Raw genomic sequence first — 19348 nt, 5'->3', positions numbered from 1 at the left:
CCAAAATATATTTTAAAATTTTGAAAGACTCGTTTGGAAGTACTTTTACAATGACTAAAAGCGTTTTCGATGAAAATGTTTTTGAACCAGTCATTAGTAAAAACGCAAATGAATTGTGAAAACCATCAAGTGCTTCTTAAAAAAAGCACATCCTAATTCAATCATTTTAAAAGTACTTTCAAACATGAGTTTATTATTTTCCCCACAAACACAAGCACCATACATTTTAGTACAGGAGAGAGTTGTGATTTCTTATCTTCATTGCTCACCATACAAACGCAGTGTCTTGGCATTGTTTCTTTCACAACCTTTTATCTAATTTCCATTTCCTTCCCGCTAATGGCATTTTCTCCCACACCATCACTATCTTCCTTTCCAGTTAGAATATGGCGGCTGCAAACTGCTTCAAGCAAGGAACGAATCTTCCCGTCTCCGCGAATATCCGGCACAAGCAGCCACCGCCTCGAAGCAGCTTCATCGGAAACAATGAGCTGAAGGGAAACAGAAGCATGGTGCTAATGGTGGGATTGTGTGGGGGACATGGAAATGGTAAGGCATCCAAGAGGGCTGGAATGATAAGGTGTGGGAGAGGGATAGAGGACTTCATAGGAGGAGACTTGGTGAGATTTGATCTTGGCCGTTGGCTTTCTGACGTCGAAGAACACAAGGCCCTTGCTGTCTACTCTCCCCATGAAGGAGGGTACGAGGGGCGTTATCTTAACCGCCTGACGTACCAGGGCTACTATTTTCTGGACCTCAGTGCGCGAGGGCTCGGTGATCCTGAGACCACCCTCACCAAGGTCCACCCCGTTTGTCCGGTAAGTTTAGATATCTAACATGTTATGTTATCAGATTATTACTTTTCGTGTTCATGTCAAATTGTAGAGGCCATTTTCTTGTATTCTTCTTACTCAAATGATTATTGTTGGAAAGTAGCCTCATCTAGGGAAGCAGCCCATATCAAGATGGTACTTCCCACCAGAGGTGGATTACAGGCTCGCCGCTCTGCCTCCAAAGGCCAAAGGCCTTGTAGTCTGGATCATTGAAGCCAAGGTATTTACTCTTGTAACCAAAAGCGGACTGCGAAAATCGCTTCCCGAAGCAAAATAGGAATTCAAGCACATTAATGTTGTCCCATGTACTTCAGGTTCTGTCGAAGGCAGAGTTGCAGTTTCTTGCTCTGCTTCCCACCCTCCGTCCCAAAGTCAGGGTCATCGCGGAGTGTGGAAACTGGTAATGCCAAATGTCTTTTTTTTTCCATACATTTTTAAGCGTTCATGCGTACTTTCATGGCAAAGATCATTCTTACAATTATGTCAAAAAAACCGATATATTGGCAGGAGGAAATTTGTGTGGAAGCCACTCAAAGAAATTTCGGGACTAACTGCTAACGAGGCATGAGAACAATAGCAAAGACAACCAATGAATTCAAGTCGCTCTCATCCTGGACTTTCCGTTGTTTAGCAGTGCTGCATTTTGTTTGGAACAAGAAATACGCTATAGTTTTCACTATTGCCGTTGTTTAGCGGTGCTGCATTTTTCCCGATCACATGTCAAAGTGTACATAATTGTTTCATCGAAACATTGTAATCAATCCGCTTTCATCCGACAGACAATTTTGACGATGTCATCCAACTAATGCATGACATGAACCAAACAAACATCTGTTGCATTGCTCTGATGAGAAAATTGGTAAAGATTGTGCTCACCTTCAATCTCCTCTAAGTTATCCGTCTCTCATTTTTCCTAAAAGGGAAAAGCAGAGGATACTTCGAACTGTACAAGTCAGAATCTAAGTTCTCCTGTTTCCCGTCTTCCGTGTCTAAATCAACTAGCCTTGATGACAAACGAGTTGGCAACTGGGCAGATACACCAACAGATTCTGGAATGTCAAGACTGTCGCTCATGGATGGGCCCTTGTTTGCACGATTGATGTCAACTCCGTCGATTTGTTTTATACATTGAGTATATAGCAATAATTGTGGAGTATATATGGCCTCTCACCATTTTGGCAATTGGTTTTATGGTGGAACCTCAAAAATAGATAGCTACTTTAAATTGACGGGGGATAGAAGAAAGACGAACTCGTTATTAAGAAATTTTAGTATATAGTTACAAGCGCAGTACAAATAAACAAGCCTTATTGGAACCAGCAACACCAAGTGAACAGACTAAACTCTAGAGAGCAGGGGGCCTAACCAGCCTCTCTTATTTTTCAGCACAATGATTATTTAGCTGCTTCTTGTCGTAACTTCTTCACCAAGAGATCAACACCATGTTCTGGTTCCACAACTAATCTAAGAGTAGGTGCATGACGGTACTTGGGAGAAAGTGAGAAGGAGAAGTTGGATACTATGAGAGCTATCAGTACCTTGAGCTCAACCATGGCAAAGTACTGTCCTAGACAGATTCGAGGACCAACTCCGAATGGCATGTACAAGTGCGGAAGCTTGCAAGCGCCTGTGATCCCATTCGCAAACCTATCGGGTTTAAACGCGTACGAATCTGGTCCCCATACTTCCGGATCAGTGTGCAGTGTCACCACCATGGTCCAAACATTGACACCTTTTGGGACATGAATGTCCCCGAACTTCATGTCCTTCAATGCCTCCCTTGACACCACACTAACTGGGGGATATAGACGCAACGATTCATGAATCACCATTGTTAGCTGCACACATAATTCAAAAGGTCAAGTTTATGGTAACTGATACATGAAACCCAAAATTCTAAAGGGCGCTGAGATTAGAGATCTCAAGGCGTTGTATACAGTATACTACTTTGCAAGACTTTGATTTCATAGCATTATCACAGCAATATATCTTTCAAACATGGAAGAATTCCAAACGTTGATCATGTAAACATACATCTTAATCAGGGAGTATAATAATAAAACATATATCATAGTCATGTAAAGATCAAATACCTGTTTCATGTTACGAACCATTTCAGCATCAGGAACGCGGCCCTGGAAAACTTGATGAGCCTCGGCTCTGACACGTTCTTGCCATTCTTGGTTCGAAGCCAACAGCATGAGGCACCATGTGGCTGCAACTGCTGTGGTTTCATACCCGGCCAAGTATATGTTCTTGCAGTTATCAACGATGAAGCGGTCTGTTGCCTCCTGGCTAAGGTTACTGTTTTTAGCACCCTCAAGAATAATTTGCAATATGTCCTTCTCATATTCTGCTGCCTGCCTTTCCTTCACTACCTGCTGTATCAAAGAGCTAGCCTCCTTTTCTAAGGTCCAAACTTCCGTATTGCTCTTTGTGGGAAGGTGTCTGCAACAAGATTACGATTACTTAATAAGATTATGGGTAAACAAGTATTGATTTCAAGAATAGTGTTATATGTACAACATCTGCAGACCGAGTTAATCAATTATGTGAGAGTACCTGAATACCTACAAAAGATGTTACCGCATTTATATGTATATATGTGATGAACATAGATTTGGCTAAATTTATATAGTTGGTTATGGATTTATATAAGGAAGACCTAATAGTGGAGAAGAACTTCTCCGCACAAGGATGCCATGACGATATCTCAAGCCAATCAACTGTTGTTATGCGGAAATGTTGAAACCTATGGTAGTGCATGATTAGCTTGGGATACCACCACAACGGCATCCTAGATGTAGATACGTTTTCTCAACGGTGAGTACCTCATTCCGGGAATTCCGGCCAGAAAAGCTTTCCTGCCCATAGCCTCCTGGAGTTTCTTTAGTTTCTGAAATATCTCCTCCCCTTTGGAATAGTTGCTTCCAAAACAAGCTCTTGAGATAGCATCGCCAGAGAAGCTTCCCATGTAGCTGTCTATTTTTATGTCAGAAATTCCTCCCTCTGCCTCAATTCTACTGTTCCATGAATTTATCAGTGTAACCGTAGATTCCGCGATTAAGTTAATCATTCCCTGTGGGGTGACCATATATAATTGCAATCAAAACAAAGGTGGCCTAGAGATTTTTTTTCAACCATTTTTCTATTTCTAATACTACACCAAGCGCTACTACTAAGATTACTACACCCTTGATCGTTTAATGACTGCTTAAGAGTATATATACCTTAACCTTCTCCATGTATAGTTCAGGAGCAATGATTTTGCGCTGATGCACCCATGAGGCACCATTTGAGGTTAAAATACCTTGACCGAGCAAAGGACCGCGTTCTTTAAATTGATACGTTGGTTTCCCCAAGTCCAAGGATGTGCATGTTGTAATCTCCCTCACTGCATCAGGTTGGTTCACGTATAATATTTGTGTGTTTCCAAGTGCAAACACAAATACTTCACCTGTACAAAATATTTCCCACTAGCCGTTAATCAGTAGACAGAATTTCATCATTGAGAAAAAATCAACTTAATTTTCTAATGGCCATAAAATTTGAATATGATTATATATGCATAAACTTTCGTATCCGGAGATACACACCCCCCCCCCCCCCCCCGCGCGGGGGGGTCCGTATCCGATCCCTGTCATGAAAGTTGTCCTCGTATGTGATGAGGAGAGGATCATGATCATAAACATAGTACTAAATACCCACCCACCCCCTCCTCTTCTCTCTGTTTCGTATCCGCGTGGGTATTGAAAATCTTAAAAACCCGTAGGTTCTCAATTTTAAAGGAATTCCTGCCAAGATGACAGATCCTGCCATAGGTGCCTCTACATGAGCTTCAGGTAACCAAATATGAACTGGTACCATAGGTACCTTGACAGCGAAAGAGGCTAGAAAGATTTGGCGCGGCTCACTAAATTCTGTGGTTAATAATATTTGTAAATCGGTGGTTCCTATTTGGAGAAGAATCAACAGAATAGCCAATAGCATAAAAACAGATCCAAGTAAAATATAAAGGAAAAACCGATATGCTATATATGACAGACATGTATGTCCGAACCCTTCCATGAAAGTTGTCCTTGTATGTGATGAGGAGAGGATCATGATCATAAACATAGTACTAAATGGATAATTATATGCATATTATTTATACCATAAAGTTTCCTCCACTTCTCAAAAAATGGAAAGAGAAGAGCAGCACAATTGTGAGAGATCGGGGGTTCAATGGTAGAATTGCTGGAGCCTCGAGCCTCCTTTATCTCCAAAATATTTCCCAGCAGAAGAGTTTGTGGAGGTCCATTGATTCCTTGCTTGGTTAGCAAGGAACGAAGCCTCTTCGGCTTCGCCACATGCCCATTGTAGAGACGTGCCAACGATCCTATAAACCCTAGCAACACAAGGGACGTCAACAGTTTTGAATCAAATTGGAGGAGCTCCATTGATGCAATTTGACTAGTTCATGCAGATGGGAAACCCTTGCAACCGCCTTACACATCATTATATACGGTACTCAAGAATGGCTAATTCATTTTAAGGTTGTCAAGTCACGGTTCTGTGCAACTGGAATTTCTAAGTTAAAAACTCACACGTCTTGTAAAAGCAGTCGAATGTTCACTGCAAAAGTAGTGTGAATGTCTAAAGCAATGTGAATTTCCACATGACGACTTTGACCATTAGTTATTGGTCTCTTAGCTTTTGTATTTTGGACATCAAATCATGCGTTGGTTAGTATTGATGACCTTAAACCATTTCTTACTCTTTGTCTGAGGTCACCCGAGTGCGTGTGGGTAAGGCAATCGCAACTCTGATGTCATTAAACCATTTCTTACTCTGATGTCATTAAACCATTTCTTACTCTTCGTCTAGGGTTTATAAAGTAATGTGTAAGACCACGTGGTGTCACAAGTCCATACAAATTACGCACATCAGGTGGGGTCTTATTTAAATGGAGATAAGTTGAATTGGGGTTGATTAAGAATTCATTTGGATGTGCTTTTAAAATGACTGAAAGTACATTAGGTGAAAATATTTTTGGAAACAATGCTTAGTAAAATGCTAATAAATCCTGAAAAAAACACTTAAAGTGCTTCCTGGAAGAAGCACATAACTAGTGCTTCTCGTAGAAATCACTTAAAACGCTTTTGGAACCCAAAAATATTTTCTCTAAAAATGCTTTCAGTTATTTTAAAAGCACATCTAAACGAACTTTAAATATTCAAAACATTGTCTACTTGATTAAATTATAACTCACTTTTTCATAACTTTGTACTCGCAAAACAAAAAAATTAATACAAAGTTTAATAATACAAGGAGCTAGAACATCTAATAAGAAAAATTAATTCACCTCTTGTTAATACAATGAATTAGTAAGCATTGAACATTAGATTCCATAATTCAATCATTTTATTTGGTTTTGAGATGAGGAAGACGTGCCAACAACGAGGTTCTACACCTTGGTTTGTGTTTGTAGGAGTATGTCGAGATTTAAGTTTCCGCACAAGAGGTATAAATGTCCCTCTATTCATTTGAATAGCTATTATCCATGGGGTTTTTATGTAAGATTGTCACACCATCATGTATTGTAGTGTTATCAATTTATTGTAAAATATCAATTTTGTTTTTCTGTTTATTAATATCACATCACTCTTAATTACTTGAATTGCAAACCTACAACCTTAAAAACCAGTTATGATTGTCCTAACAAGAATGCTAAAATGCAGATTTGAGTTTAGTCAAGTCAGTTCAATTTTGTGTAATTCAAAAAAAGAATTCTAAGTTGGTATATATAGGTTGAAAAGTATACTGTGAACTCTGAATAAAAAAAATATGTGAAAGGTCAATTTAGTTCCAAAACTATCACCTTAGTAAAAATTAAGTCATTGAATTACTAGATTGTTGTTGTTGTTCTTAGTAGACTCCAAGATATCATCATCTAATGACTAATATTTCTGAAAAGATAGTTTATAGACTTAATTTTCATTCAAATGATAATTCAATGATTAAAATGACAATTTATCCTAAAAAAATTAGTGTAAGATTTGTCAGCCATTGGACGATGATATTGTGAATTCTATTAAGATAAACGACAACTGTTGGAGAACAATTCAGAAATAAACAAAAATAACAAAAATTCTAATATTTTATTAACCAAAATATACTTGCTATGCAAAACGAAAATTACACAATAATACAAAAATTAATATAAGAATATTGATGTTACTAACTTGATTATAGAAGGTAGAGGCTAGCGTAAAAGCTATGTCCTTCGAACAATATTTACGTCCCACTCCTGTGCTTGTGGTTCTACAACGTCTGCTCGACCAGGTTCAACTACCTACTTCTACAATCCGCACTGGATTCTAGAACTCTAGCAAATTTGCTTTTTGTGTGTTTACTCTCTAGAAAATTCGTACGGAAGAAAAGAGCAAGAAATATGATAAATTTGGATACTGTGATTGCATATATATAGGTTGTTTCACACCCTTTCAAATACATGTTCAGTGTATTTGAAGGTACACAACTCTTTCTAAGAGCTATGTCTTTTAATCAAAATGTTTTTAATTAATAAATTAATTCAAAACTTATTTCAAAAATTAAAATTAATGAATCAGATTAATTTTAAATTCCAAGTGCCCTAAGGAAGGCCTTTGTCTTGATTAATTAATATTAATTGTATTTAGGCTATATTATACAAGCCTAATCCACACAACCATAAGGCCCAAGCCTTCAATCCATTCCAAATGGTCCATGTTCTAATTACTAGACCAAAGCATTAAATCTATATAAAGGCCCTTGAGAATCTTGTTTTCCCCAATGTGGGACAAGAGTCTCAAAACTTCCAACAACAACTACCTAATTCAATTTTCTTTTAGCAATGGTACGTCTACGTGAGAGGGTGGTTGTTAGAAGCTACCAGGATTGTCGTGTTGTAGGGAGGGTTCGCCAATAATAAGGCATTAAAAGTCATGTGTAAAATCGATCTTGCTTTTAACCTATGACGTGAGGGTGTGGTTGTTAGAACTTGACACAAACAACACGAATATAATGAGTCGGATTGTTATTGAGTAATCCATTAACGTGTTGGGTAGTTATCAGATCATCCATTAAAAATTCGATAAGATATTGTTTGTCAGACCTAAACAGTAGGCATAACAATATTCTTGCATGACCTATTAATCTGACATGAAATGACACGATCTGTTAATTAATTGGGTCGTTTTTGGGTCATTTGTTAAGAACTAGTTAAGATTACGAGTTTGACATGACACAGCTCCTTAAGATAATAAATATGATATGAAAACGATATAAACACTTGCGAGACCTAACTCTAATAATAAGGCATTAAATCGATCATGCTTTTAACCTAGCTATAACGTGAGGGTTGTTGTAAAATCGACAGTGTGTGTAGTGGAATAAAAGAAATAAGACACAAAATTTACGAGGTTCCTCTACAGTCAGTGTGACTGGAATACGTCCTCGGGGCAGCAGTGATGCTTTCATTATAATTTGGAATAATAGGAGTACAAAGATAACTCTCTCTATTATCTCCTCTCTTTTTCTCTCTTCCTCTTCTTTCCTCTCTCTTTACCGTGAGTCACTCACCTATGTTTGGTGTGTGTTGCATTTATATAGAAAACATGAGTCATAGGGAGTAAGCTTTGGCAGACAGCGAAAGACAACCTTTATTCCCACTTGTAGCTTAGTGGATTAGTGGCCAGTATCCACCATATTTACAACACTCCCCCTTGGATGGCCACAAGTCTTCGATTGACTCATTAAAATCTTGATATGTCTTGGATGCTCCCCCTGATGAATATCTCCCCCTGATTTCAAATCATTTAGGCTGATCGTTGATTATTCTGCTTCAGTCTCTTAACGAGAAGAGTTGCCGAAAGAGATGTTTTACTTGTTGTTAACTTTCCACAGGCTTGTTCTTGAACTGGGTTGGAAAGCCTTCTGCTAGACTTACCCCAAAGGTCTGAATTTACTCCTTTTATCTGGAGCGGAATTTGATTCAAAGGTGGTGGACACTTGCTTTTGAATCAGACTTGTGATTTCTTCAAGGGCTTCGAGGTTTGATCTTGAATGAAATTGGACCATGAAGAGCTTCACGTGGCAAGTGATCTTCGGTTTTGTCGGGGATGAATCAGCACGTATTTGTTGCGCTTGTCTCCACATGCTTCAATGTATCATTTTCACTTGCCTTACTTGTTTCCTTTACTTAAGCAGTATTTTCCCTGGTTTTCCCCTATGTATGTGTGGCATATTCTCCTGCAGTATTTGCCTTCTAATGCAGTAGTGAAATGCAACCCTTGCATTTGGATGGTTTATCACTTATTAGTGACTGGAGACCCAGCTCTAACAACAGTTGAAGATAGCTACTTGAAAGCAATACTAGGTAAGCAATCAGGAAAGGTTCCAGGCAGTCGGTTCCTTACTGGCGGTTTGAGTGGAGGTTCCGACATATTGCTTTCTTTATCCTTGTCTTTGCAGGTAAGAACAATGACAAAGGAAATGACAGAGAGATTGCATGATATGAGATACTCTTACTCTCGTCCCTGAAGATATGAGATACTCTTCCTCTTGTGTGACATGTTTTGAAGAGGTATTCTCGGAGAGGAAGAAAAATGAGTATTTCGAGATGCTTTGTTGAAGATGCATTCTCGGAGATGAGGAAGAGTTAGATATTCTTGCAGGTTTGCCTTGTTATGGAAAACGGAGATCGACATATATAGAGATTTTTCAATAGCAGGTAGTGGTGTTGTGCCTTTACTCTTGTCAGCAACTGTGGTGTAATTAGAACAGCAAGATTTACGCGTTTTCAACTTTGTCAGAGATATTTGACAAAGTTGTACGCGATATCCAAAAAAGCTGAGATTGCGTCTGAAAAATGCCAACGAACTTTATTCAGGAAAATCTAGCTTTTTAAATTCGGAGAGTGGTGCCTCTTCGATCTCTGAACGAGTGGCTCTGTTGCCTTTTCTTTTATAGAGACATCAATTCTGTTTAAGAGTATGCTCAAAAAGTTGCTGCCTGTAGAAATTTCCTTCTTCTTGTACTTCTGAAATTTTACTTGACCTCATTTTTCCTTCATCATTTCTGAAAATGACTTGCCCATCTAACATTTGCTTATATTTGAGTCTTAGGAGTGATACAGACGAGCAACGTCAGGATAATATATGGCGCCCGTCCTTCTTATCTTCTAATGGCCCTCTTACGAGTGGGGACTCTGTGATGAAGAATAACATAACCGCTACTGTGGTAGCTAGGAATCTTCTCACCCCAAAGGATAACAGGATCATTTCAAAACAGTCTGATGAGTCGGCCGTTCAAGACTTCTTGGCTCTCAGTGTTCAGTGTGTGGGCTCTGTATCCAATATGGGCCAACGCCTACTTGCTCAAACTTGCCAAGTTGAATCATTGATGGCTGAGGTGGCAAGTCTTAAACAAGATATCAGAGTGCTCAAGCATGAGAATAGAGTGTTACATGTGCTTGCAAATAATTACTTGACGAGCATGAAAAGAAAGCTCGACCAGCTGCAGGAATTCGAAAGTCGGATTCAAAGTGATCACCAAAAGTTCGTTGCTTGATTCTGAAAGCAACTGATGCCTTTCCTTTCTGGTGTTTTACCAAGTACTGGGGTGCCACATAATCAATCTCCAATGGCTTGCCCTTATGGGGTACTTCCGAGTACTGAGGCTTCACATGAGCACTGCAAAAGTAGTCGAATGTTCACTGCTAAAGTTGTGTGAATGTCTAAAGCAATGTGAATTTCCACATGATGACTTTGACCAATAGTTATTGGTCTCTTAGCTTTTGTATTTTGGACATCAAATCATGCGTTGGTTAGTATTGATGGCATTAAACCATTTCTTACTCTTTGTCTGGGGTTACCCAAGTGCGTATGGGTAAGGCAATCGCAACTCTAGTGTCATAAACAATTTCTTACTCTGATGTCATTAAACCATTTCTTACTCTTTGTCTAGGGTTTATAAAGTAATGTGTAAGACCACGTGGTGTCACAAGTCTATACAAATTACGCACATCAGGTCGGTTCTTATTTAAATGCAGATAAGTTGAATTGGGGTTCATTAAGAATTTGTTTGGATGTGCTTTTAAAATGACTGAAAGTACTTTAGGTGAAAATATTTTTTGAAACAATTCTTAGTAAAACGCTAATAAATCATGAAAAAACACTTAAAGAGTTTCTTGGAAGAAGCACATAACTAGTGATTCTCATAGAAATCACTTAAAGTGCTTTTGGATCTCAAAAATACTTTCTCTAAAAGTGCTTTCAGTCATTTTAAAAGCATATCCAAACGAACTTTAAATGTTCAAAACATTGTCTACTTGATTAAATTATAACTCACTTTTTCATAACTTTGTACTTGCAAAACAAAAAATTAATACTAAGTTTAATAATACAAGGAGCTAGAACATCTAATAAGAAAAATTAAGTCACCTCTTGTTAATACAATGAATTAGTAAGCATTGAACATTAGATTCCATAATTCAATCATTTTATTTGGTTTTGAGATGATTAAGACGTGCCAACAAGGAGGTTCTACACTTTGGTTCGTGTTTGTAGGAGTATGTTGAGATCCAAGCTTCCGCACAAGAGGTATAAATGTCCCTCTATTCATTTGAATAGCTATTATCCATGGGGTTTTTATGTAAGATTGTCACACCATCATGTATTGTAGTGTTATCAATTTATTGTAAAATATCAATTTTGTTTTTCTGTTTATTATAACAAGTGGATTAGTAATATCAGATCACTCTTAATTACTTGAATTGCAAGCCTCCAACCTTAAAAACAAGTTATGATTGTCCTAACAAGAATTCTAAAATGCAGATTTGAGTTTAGTCAAGTCAGTTCAATTTTGTGTAATTGAAAAAAGAATTCTAAGTTGGTATATATAGGTTGAAAAGTATACTGTGAACTCTGAATAAAAAAAAATGTGAAATGTTGATTTAGTCCCAGAACTATCACCTTAATAAAAATTAAGTTATTGAATTATTAGGTAGTTGTTGTTGTTCTTAATAGACTCCAAGATATCATCATCTAATGACTAATATTTCTGAAAAGATAGTTTATAGACTTAATTTTAATTCAAATGATAATTCAATAATTAAAATGACAGTTTATCCTAAAAAATTAGTGTAAGATTTGTCAGCCATTGGACGATGATATCATGGATTCTATTAAGATAAACGACAACTACCTAATTCAATTTTCTTTTAGCAATGGTACGTCTACGTGAGAGGGTGGTGGTTAGAAGCTACCAGGATTGTTGTGTGGTGGGGAGGGGGGTCGCCAATAATAAGGCATTAAGGCCTTGTTTGGCACACCGTATAAGACACCGGATAGTATTATATAATACGAAACAGGTGTTTGGTGACCTTTCGTACTAAATAAGCACCGAATTATTAATCCGGCCCCACCTATTTTGTCTCCCTTACACCCGCTTGTTTATCCCGACCAAAACCTTGGGATTATTTAGTCGGGTTCACACGAACAAAAACACACTAGCTTTTCTCCAAGCCATCTCGCCATCTGCTCTGCACATCACTAGCTTCTCAAGGTATTCTTTCTCTTGCTATTTCTCCATCCCCACCTCTGATCAGCATCAAGCAAATTTCAAACGGAAAGGTTGCAGATCGAACTCAAATCACGTCGGGAGACATTATATGAGTTTTTGGCTGAACTGTTCATTGTTTGTTGATGTGTGGTGATTAAACTCAGAACTGGGCAAGATTTCATCTGGGTTTTTATTTCAATGGATTAGAAACTCATATATGGGCGAGATCTTATATGGATCTTTTAATTAAATGGATTAGAAGCTCAAAATTGGGTTTTTGGCTGCCATGATTCCCCTGGAAGGATGGAATTGATGATTTTTTAAGTGCGTTTCATTTTTGAATGAATGAATCTGGATGTTTGCTTCTGTAAATTGAACCCGCATGTCTGTGCTGGGTTCTTTCTGCGCTGCTGCTTGACCATCCACCCACGCTGGTGTAATGGCTACTGGGTTCTTTTTGCATTTGACAACTTGTTTTTTCTATTCTTTTTCTTTTCCAGTAATTACCATACATAGTATAAATAATACGGTCATTGGTCCGATATTGCACTAAACGCCCGACTAATTTAGTCAGTACTATCCAGTGACTATTTATCCTATCAAACATAAATAGTCAGTACAGTCCGAGCTGCCAAACAAGGCCTAAAAGTCATGGGCAAAATTGATCTTGCCTTTTAACCTATGATGTGAGGGCGTGGTTGTTACAACTTGACACAAACGACACGAAGATAATGAGTCAGGTTGTTATTAAGTAATCCATTAACGTGTTGGGTAGTTATCGGATTGTCCATTAAAAATTCGATAAGATATTGTTTGTCAGACATAAACATTAAGCATAACAATATTCTTGCATGACCTATTAATCGGACATGAAATGACACGATCTGTTAATTAATTGGATTATTTTTGGGTCATACGTTAAAAACTAGTTAAAATTACGAGTTTGACATGGCACAACTTCTTAAGATAATAAATATGATATGAAACCGATATAAACACAAAAAACATGAGCCGGACCTAAGTCTAATAATAAGGCGTTAAATCAATCATGCTTTTAACCTAGCTACAACGTGAGGGTATGGTTGTTGGAAGCTACTAGGTTTTTGTTTTGTTTTAAGGGGTTGTCGTCGTCCAATAATAAGGCGTCAAAGGTCATGGGTAAAATTGATCCCACATTTACGTCTGACCCATGATTTGACATGCCGTGACTCATGAAAGAAAAACTTTCTTAGCCTAACTTGACGGATCAAACAAGCGCAAGGAACTGATCTCTTCCACCATGATTACCAAATTAAGTGATCTGGGTATTTGAAATTTCATCAAATTGTCAAAAATTATCATAACTTTTAAAGAATCAAAACATGTAGATCGTTGGATGAAATTTCAAAAACCTAAATTACTTGATCCGGTAACCTTTGTGAAAGAAATCCGGAAAAATCTCTTTGTGCAACCAAGCACATGCCCAACGTTGTGCGTCGTAAATTCTTAATGTAAGAATGAAAGCAGAGAAGAATGGAATATAAAAGATGAATGTTCATCAGTTGTAAAAACTATGCTATGCGTAAGAAAAAGGGATATTAATCCTTTATAGGGCGCGTTTACTAATCCGTAATCAGATTGAGAGGAATTGGATTGAGGAGGAATTGAAATGAGGTGGAATCAGAATCAGATTCATATTGAAGTTGTTTACTAAAATTGTATGGAATCGAAGTAGCAATGATGTTGAGTCCATGTAAGTTGTTTACTAATTCACCTAAATCAGAATAAAAATCAATATGATTACTAAAATACCCTTGTTCTATTTTGTTTTATTTCATCCGTATATTTATTTTTAATAACATTTTAATTTGTTTTATTTCAAGCCTTTATTCCAAAAAATTAAAATTGTATACAAATTTATTGAATTACCAATATTAAAATATTAAACAATTTAATAATGCTCTTATTCAAACCCAGTTGAATAGAAGTATAGAACACTTCTCATCTCTCTGCAAGTCTGCATACCATTTCTCTCCTGAGTCCTAACCCTCACCTCTACCTTCGCCATGCACCCTACACCATAGTGATGAACCAATATTTATACTATATATTTTCCCCTTTTTATTTTTCTTTTATTGTCTAGTTTAGTTGGAAGTTTTAAGTATTTATGAGTTTTGCCATTTTGTGTTTCTAGGAGCAGCAAGATTGAGTTTGGTGGAAAAGTATGCAAACGTTGGAATTTTTTAGTGATTCCAGTTGGAGCTGATTCACAAGAGATCGAAGATGATCATATCAAATTTTCAGCTCAAAATTCCCAGCCAATTGTTCCCAGCTTAAGAATGAAGACAAGTCAGCGTGCTGACAAGGCAGTTTGGACCTCTGAAGGTTGCACAAGAGATAAGTACATAATTAAAGCCTAAATTGAGGAAACTTCCTTCTTAGCTTTTGAAGCAGATCTTTCAAGCTTTCTAAGGACATCTCATTCATTGAAATCTAAGGAATTTTGGTCCACTAAACGTTGTGGCCAAATCTGCCCACTCCATTTGGCTAATAAAAATAAGAAAGTAAAGACACTTGTTTTGTGCTTTACTTTGTCATCATCACTCAATAGACAATGGGGTTTTCAATCCCACTCATTTGGCCTTTGTAGCATTAGAAAAACAGAAGCTTACTTTGTCTAATAAAGAAGGGGACAACAATGATGGCCTTCCACTTGTGGCCTTGGTGCTTTGAAAAATCATTTCCTTTTGTTTAAGGCAACACATGGCAAGACAGAGGAGAAGTGCATATGGCAACGGATTAGAACCATAGAGGGACAACACGGCAGAGAGTAAGGAAAAGTTGCAGCGTTGGAGACAGTTGTAGCGAGCAACATAGCAGAAAGCAAAAGGGATGCCACAGCTCCAAGAGGATCGGAGAGCACAGGAGATAGCTTCCTTGTAAAAAAAGGGTTGTCTCTTTCTTTGATTCTTCATGGATAATTTCTTATGTATTCAAATAATTATGTATAACTAATTTCCTTTTGCTATAGTGAGGTCATGAGCCGCAACATGATTACGTAGATTTCTCTTTCAATTGCTTAAGTGTTGTTACATGCTTGCTTTGATATTTTCAATCTCTAAATTAAACTATCTATGTGTCATGCTGATTGATCACCATTAGGATGCTTAAAAAAGTCATTGGATGCAATTTTGAACGAATGTCACGTTAAAATTGGTTATGCTTCTTGCGATTGAGGATTGTAATTTCTCCTAAGGTAAATATCATACTCTTAGGGATTACATGGTTTAACAAAAGGATTTTCATCAAGATTAATGAATCATTCATGTTTATATTTAATCCAAATGTCATAAATAAATTGCATGTAGTGGTATGCGTTTTAACTTGAATGTCACAAGTAAAACATACACAAGGAAAACCCAACCTTCAAAGCATATGTGTTTTCGATTACTTAAGCAATTGGAAAAGCTACGTAGGAGTATTGTTGGTAAAAGGTTGAACTCTAGCACCTTGTCAATCTAATTTTCTTAAATTATTTGTATTATCTTGAGTTTATATATTTATTTGTTTTGTTTAGTTGGATCACTATTCCTATAAGCCAATTCCCATTTTAGATATGTGTTTAAGTCACATCCAGTAGTATTTAGTTTCGTCAAATTAGTGTAGTTTTTAGAGTTAAATAAGTTAAATACACAAAAACTCGTAAATTGTTTATATCAGTCTCTGAGGAGATCGACCTTACTTGAGCCATTCTATACTACAAACATTTGTTCTCTTGCAAGAATTTTCTATGGTTTAACCCTTGTTTTACAAGTGGTAAAAATCACCATCACATAGCCATCACCTTTTCCACCTGCAAAGTATTTCATGATTTATGGGTTTGTTGAGTGATTGCTTCCACATATTTGTGGGTTTGGATTTTAATTGTTTATTTTTTTGTGTTTGGGTGGTTGATTTTGATTCGATTTGCGAGATACGTGGCTGGGGTTCTTAAGTTGGTGGGATGGGAGGTGAAGCTCGATCGCACAGGGAGGTGGCAACTGGAAAGTGAGGCGCAAACGCATGAAGGCAGGGTGCACAGGTAGTGGTGGGCTGTTGGGTTGAGTGGTAGACTTGAAATTTTAGAAATAATGAGAGGGTCATAACAGGTATAAAAAATACATTCCTAATTTCATCACTCATCTGAAATTCAAATACCTCACCCATCTAAGGAGTCCAATTCCTCCAATTTGGGGAGTTGGATTCCTGATTTCATGTGGGTCCCACGATTCTTTTGATTCCCTCAGGTTTGGTAAACGCTTCAATACTCATTAATCGGAATTCAACTCCTTATTTTGATTCTGATTACGGGTACGTAAACACGTCACTAGATTCTCTTTGTGGAGATTCTAGGGATATCGTATATTATGCAGTCAGCTTTCGTTAAGTATTATTTCTGTTTAATTTTAAATAAATAAATATGAAATAATTTCTGATATATGATAAATGACTAGGATACGAGGTATCATAGAATTCCCACAACTTAGATCCGGCTGGAATCCAAATCTCAAAAAAGGATGTGAATCATGTGATCTCTCTAAAAACGCGAAATTTGTCCACCTACTTTTACACCTGTACTGCATTTACTCCTCTGTTATTTTCTAATAAATTTGAAAAAAAAAACTCACGGAATCACCAATAAATATTCATCCTCCACACCTTCATTTCTACCAATAGACACCCTCAATTTCACTGGAAACCACCGTGACTCGGTTGGCCAGTGCCGTCGTCCTCCTCATCGCCTTTTGCAGCCGGTAGCCGAAACCTTATTGGAGACATTTACTCTTGTTTTATAGGGTGCCCTACTTTACAAATCCAAAACCCTATCACCTTCTCGTCTTCAACCTCCAAAACCCTAGGCTTTTCTAGACTCGTACCTTGCAGTTAGGCGTCGCCCTCAATCCATGACTACCAGTAAGTCTTTCTTCTTCTTCGTTCTCCAATTATTGTTCTCGTACTTGTTTCCAATAAAATTAAATTGAAAAATTAATTGGGGATTTTGCAGGATTGCAATTCGGGAACTCGTGCGATGTTGGGGTATTTTCGAAGTTGACGAACGCTTACTGTTTGGTCTCCATCTGTGATCACGTGTGCCTCTTTTTTTTTTTTCCAAATTTAAGAGATAACAAAGGAGTAAAATGCATTTAAGGTGTGTACGTAAGCGGACGATTGTTGCGTATTTTTTTGGTGCAAAAGATTTGAACTCGCAATATTTGCCTATTTTGAATGCCTAAAAGGGGATATTTTTAATTGCTCGTATTGATTGAGCATTTAAATTTAAAGAAAATACTCTTTTATAAAATATGTTATGTGATTATTGTGTGATTAATTGTGTGATTCGTTATAAAATTAAGTACCTAAAATCCCTCAATTTTGTAGTGTAATTTTAAATTGATCTCAACTTTTTAAACATTCTAAACAAGTATCTAACCGATTGAAAATGTCACATCCATTAAGTCTAAGTTAACTTTTTCATTAAATGTACATGTGGCAACAACGGGTCCTACTTTTTAGCTTACATGGACATTCCGATAATAATAAAACTAACCTCAAAAAGGCATGAAGGTGAAAAAATAAGGGGTAAATTACATTTTACCCCCTCAGGTTTGGGGTCGATTGCAACCTCATACAACATTTTTATAACATTTCAATTTTATACATTTACTTATCATTTTATTTCAATTTCTTACATCCATTACAAAATTCGTTAAGTAAATTGTTAACTGATAACGTGTAAAATATGGGATCCAAATTTGTGCTGACGTGGCTGCCAAATTTGTGCCATGTGGCAAAAAAAAAATTCTATGTATTTAAAAAATAATAATTTAATCAAAATATTAAATACTAAAATAATTAATTAAAGAAAGTTTTTTTTATTTTAAATAACCCTAAAACCCACGTCTTCTCCGACCCACTCCCTCCCTCTTCACCTCCCCGACCCACCTTCTCCTTCCCCTCCCTTCTCTTTCCCAAGAGACCCACTCTTCCCTCTTCATCTCCCTGACCCACCTTCTCTCTCTCATCCATTCTCTTCACCTTCCATCCCTTCACTCTCCCCATATCAACCTACACATAGCCCTAATCCCCAAAATTTTATTAGCCCCAATTTTGAACATTGGATCGAGTTGTCATAGAAGGACTCGATTTCGGGCGACCATAGTTTGGAATCGGAGGTCGGAAAGGAAATTTGATGGGGTGTTGAGCCAGGTGTCGAGGATCTCGACGGCGAAGTCGGCGAGTACGTAGGAGTTGTTGATGAAGCGGGAGTTCTGGGCGTCGGAAGGGATGAGACAAGTGGAGGCGTGCGAGCAAGTTACCGGAGGGAGAAATGTTGCAGTGGGAGGAAAGGAGGAGGTGATGGGCTTTGTCTGGCCTTCACCTTCGTCCCCAAAGAGTGACCAAAAGTTGCTGGCCGACATAGGAGGCTGGGGTATAGGCATCACTTGGAAGAAGAAATCGAGGCAAGGGTTTGAGGTGGTGATAAAGGTGGGAGAAAATTTGGGGGTCTCTGGGTTGCTTGAAGCTTTGCGAATGAGGAAATCGATGGTGGTCGTGTTGTAGGGAGAAGCTTGGTGCGGAAGTGATGGGGAAGGGGGTGGTGGTGGTGTTGGAGGGAGAAGCTTGGTGCATAAGTGATGGTGATGGGGGTGGTGATGGGGGACGGGGTTGGTGATGGGAGAATGGGTGGCTTGGGTAGGCAAGGGGGTGGTGGTGGGAAAAGGGGTGGGGAAGATGAAGAATTTGTATTTTTTTTAATTAATTATTTTAATATGTTAATATTCAAATTAGATTTTAATTTTTTTATTAATTGTTTATGCCACGTGGCACATGCTTGTCAGCCACATCAACACAAATGTGTATCTCATATTTGCCATGTCATCAGTTAACGATTTACTTAACGGATTTTCTAACGG

General features: G+C 37.7%; 2 protein-coding genes and 1 long non-coding RNA gene across 3 annotated transcripts; 2 read left to right on the top strand and 1 right to left on the bottom strand.

Annotated features, from left to right (window-relative positions):
- Positions 1–259: 259 nt before the first annotated feature.
- On the top strand, positions 260–1661 carry LOC108171944 (NAD(P)H-quinone oxidoreductase subunit N, chloroplastic-like). The gene is made up of 4 exons (XM_029088076.2): positions 260–818; positions 937–1053; positions 1148–1233; positions 1341–1661. Exons 1-4 carry the CDS (start codon positions 387–389, stop codon positions 1399–1401), a joined length of 696 nt encoding a protein of 231 aa, XP_028943909.1. The 5' UTR covers positions 260–386; the 3' UTR covers positions 1402–1661.
- A 408-nt stretch (positions 1662–2069) lies between these two features.
- On the bottom strand, positions 2070–5425 carry LOC103422635 (cytochrome P450 714C2-like). The gene is made up of 5 exons (XM_008360688.4): positions 4987–5425; positions 4064–4290; positions 3665–3912; positions 2927–3281; positions 2070–2671 (listed from the first exon to the last, which is right to left on the bottom strand). The coding sequence occupies exons 1-5, from the start codon at positions 5270–5272 to the stop codon at positions 2228–2230; spliced, it is 1560 nt and encodes a 519-aa protein (XP_008358910.2). The 5' UTR covers positions 5273–5425; the 3' UTR covers positions 2070–2227.
- Positions 5426–17015: 11590 nt separating this feature from the next.
- Positions 17016–17751, top strand: LOC139189732 (uncharacterized). The gene is made up of 2 exons (XR_011573601.1): positions 17016–17348; positions 17440–17751. It is a non-coding gene; the product is annotated as an uncharacterized lncRNA (long non-coding RNA).
- Positions 17752–19348: the final 1597 nt, after the last annotated feature.

Source organism: Malus domestica, chromosome 11 (assembly GCF_042453785.1).
Source record: "Malus domestica chromosome 11, GDT2T_hap1".
Classification (NCBI taxonomy): Eukaryota; Viridiplantae; Streptophyta; class Magnoliopsida; order Rosales; family Rosaceae; genus Malus; species Malus domestica.
The sequence above is the reverse complement of the archived record's forward strand: the minus strand, read 5'-3'. Positions and strand labels throughout refer to the sequence as shown.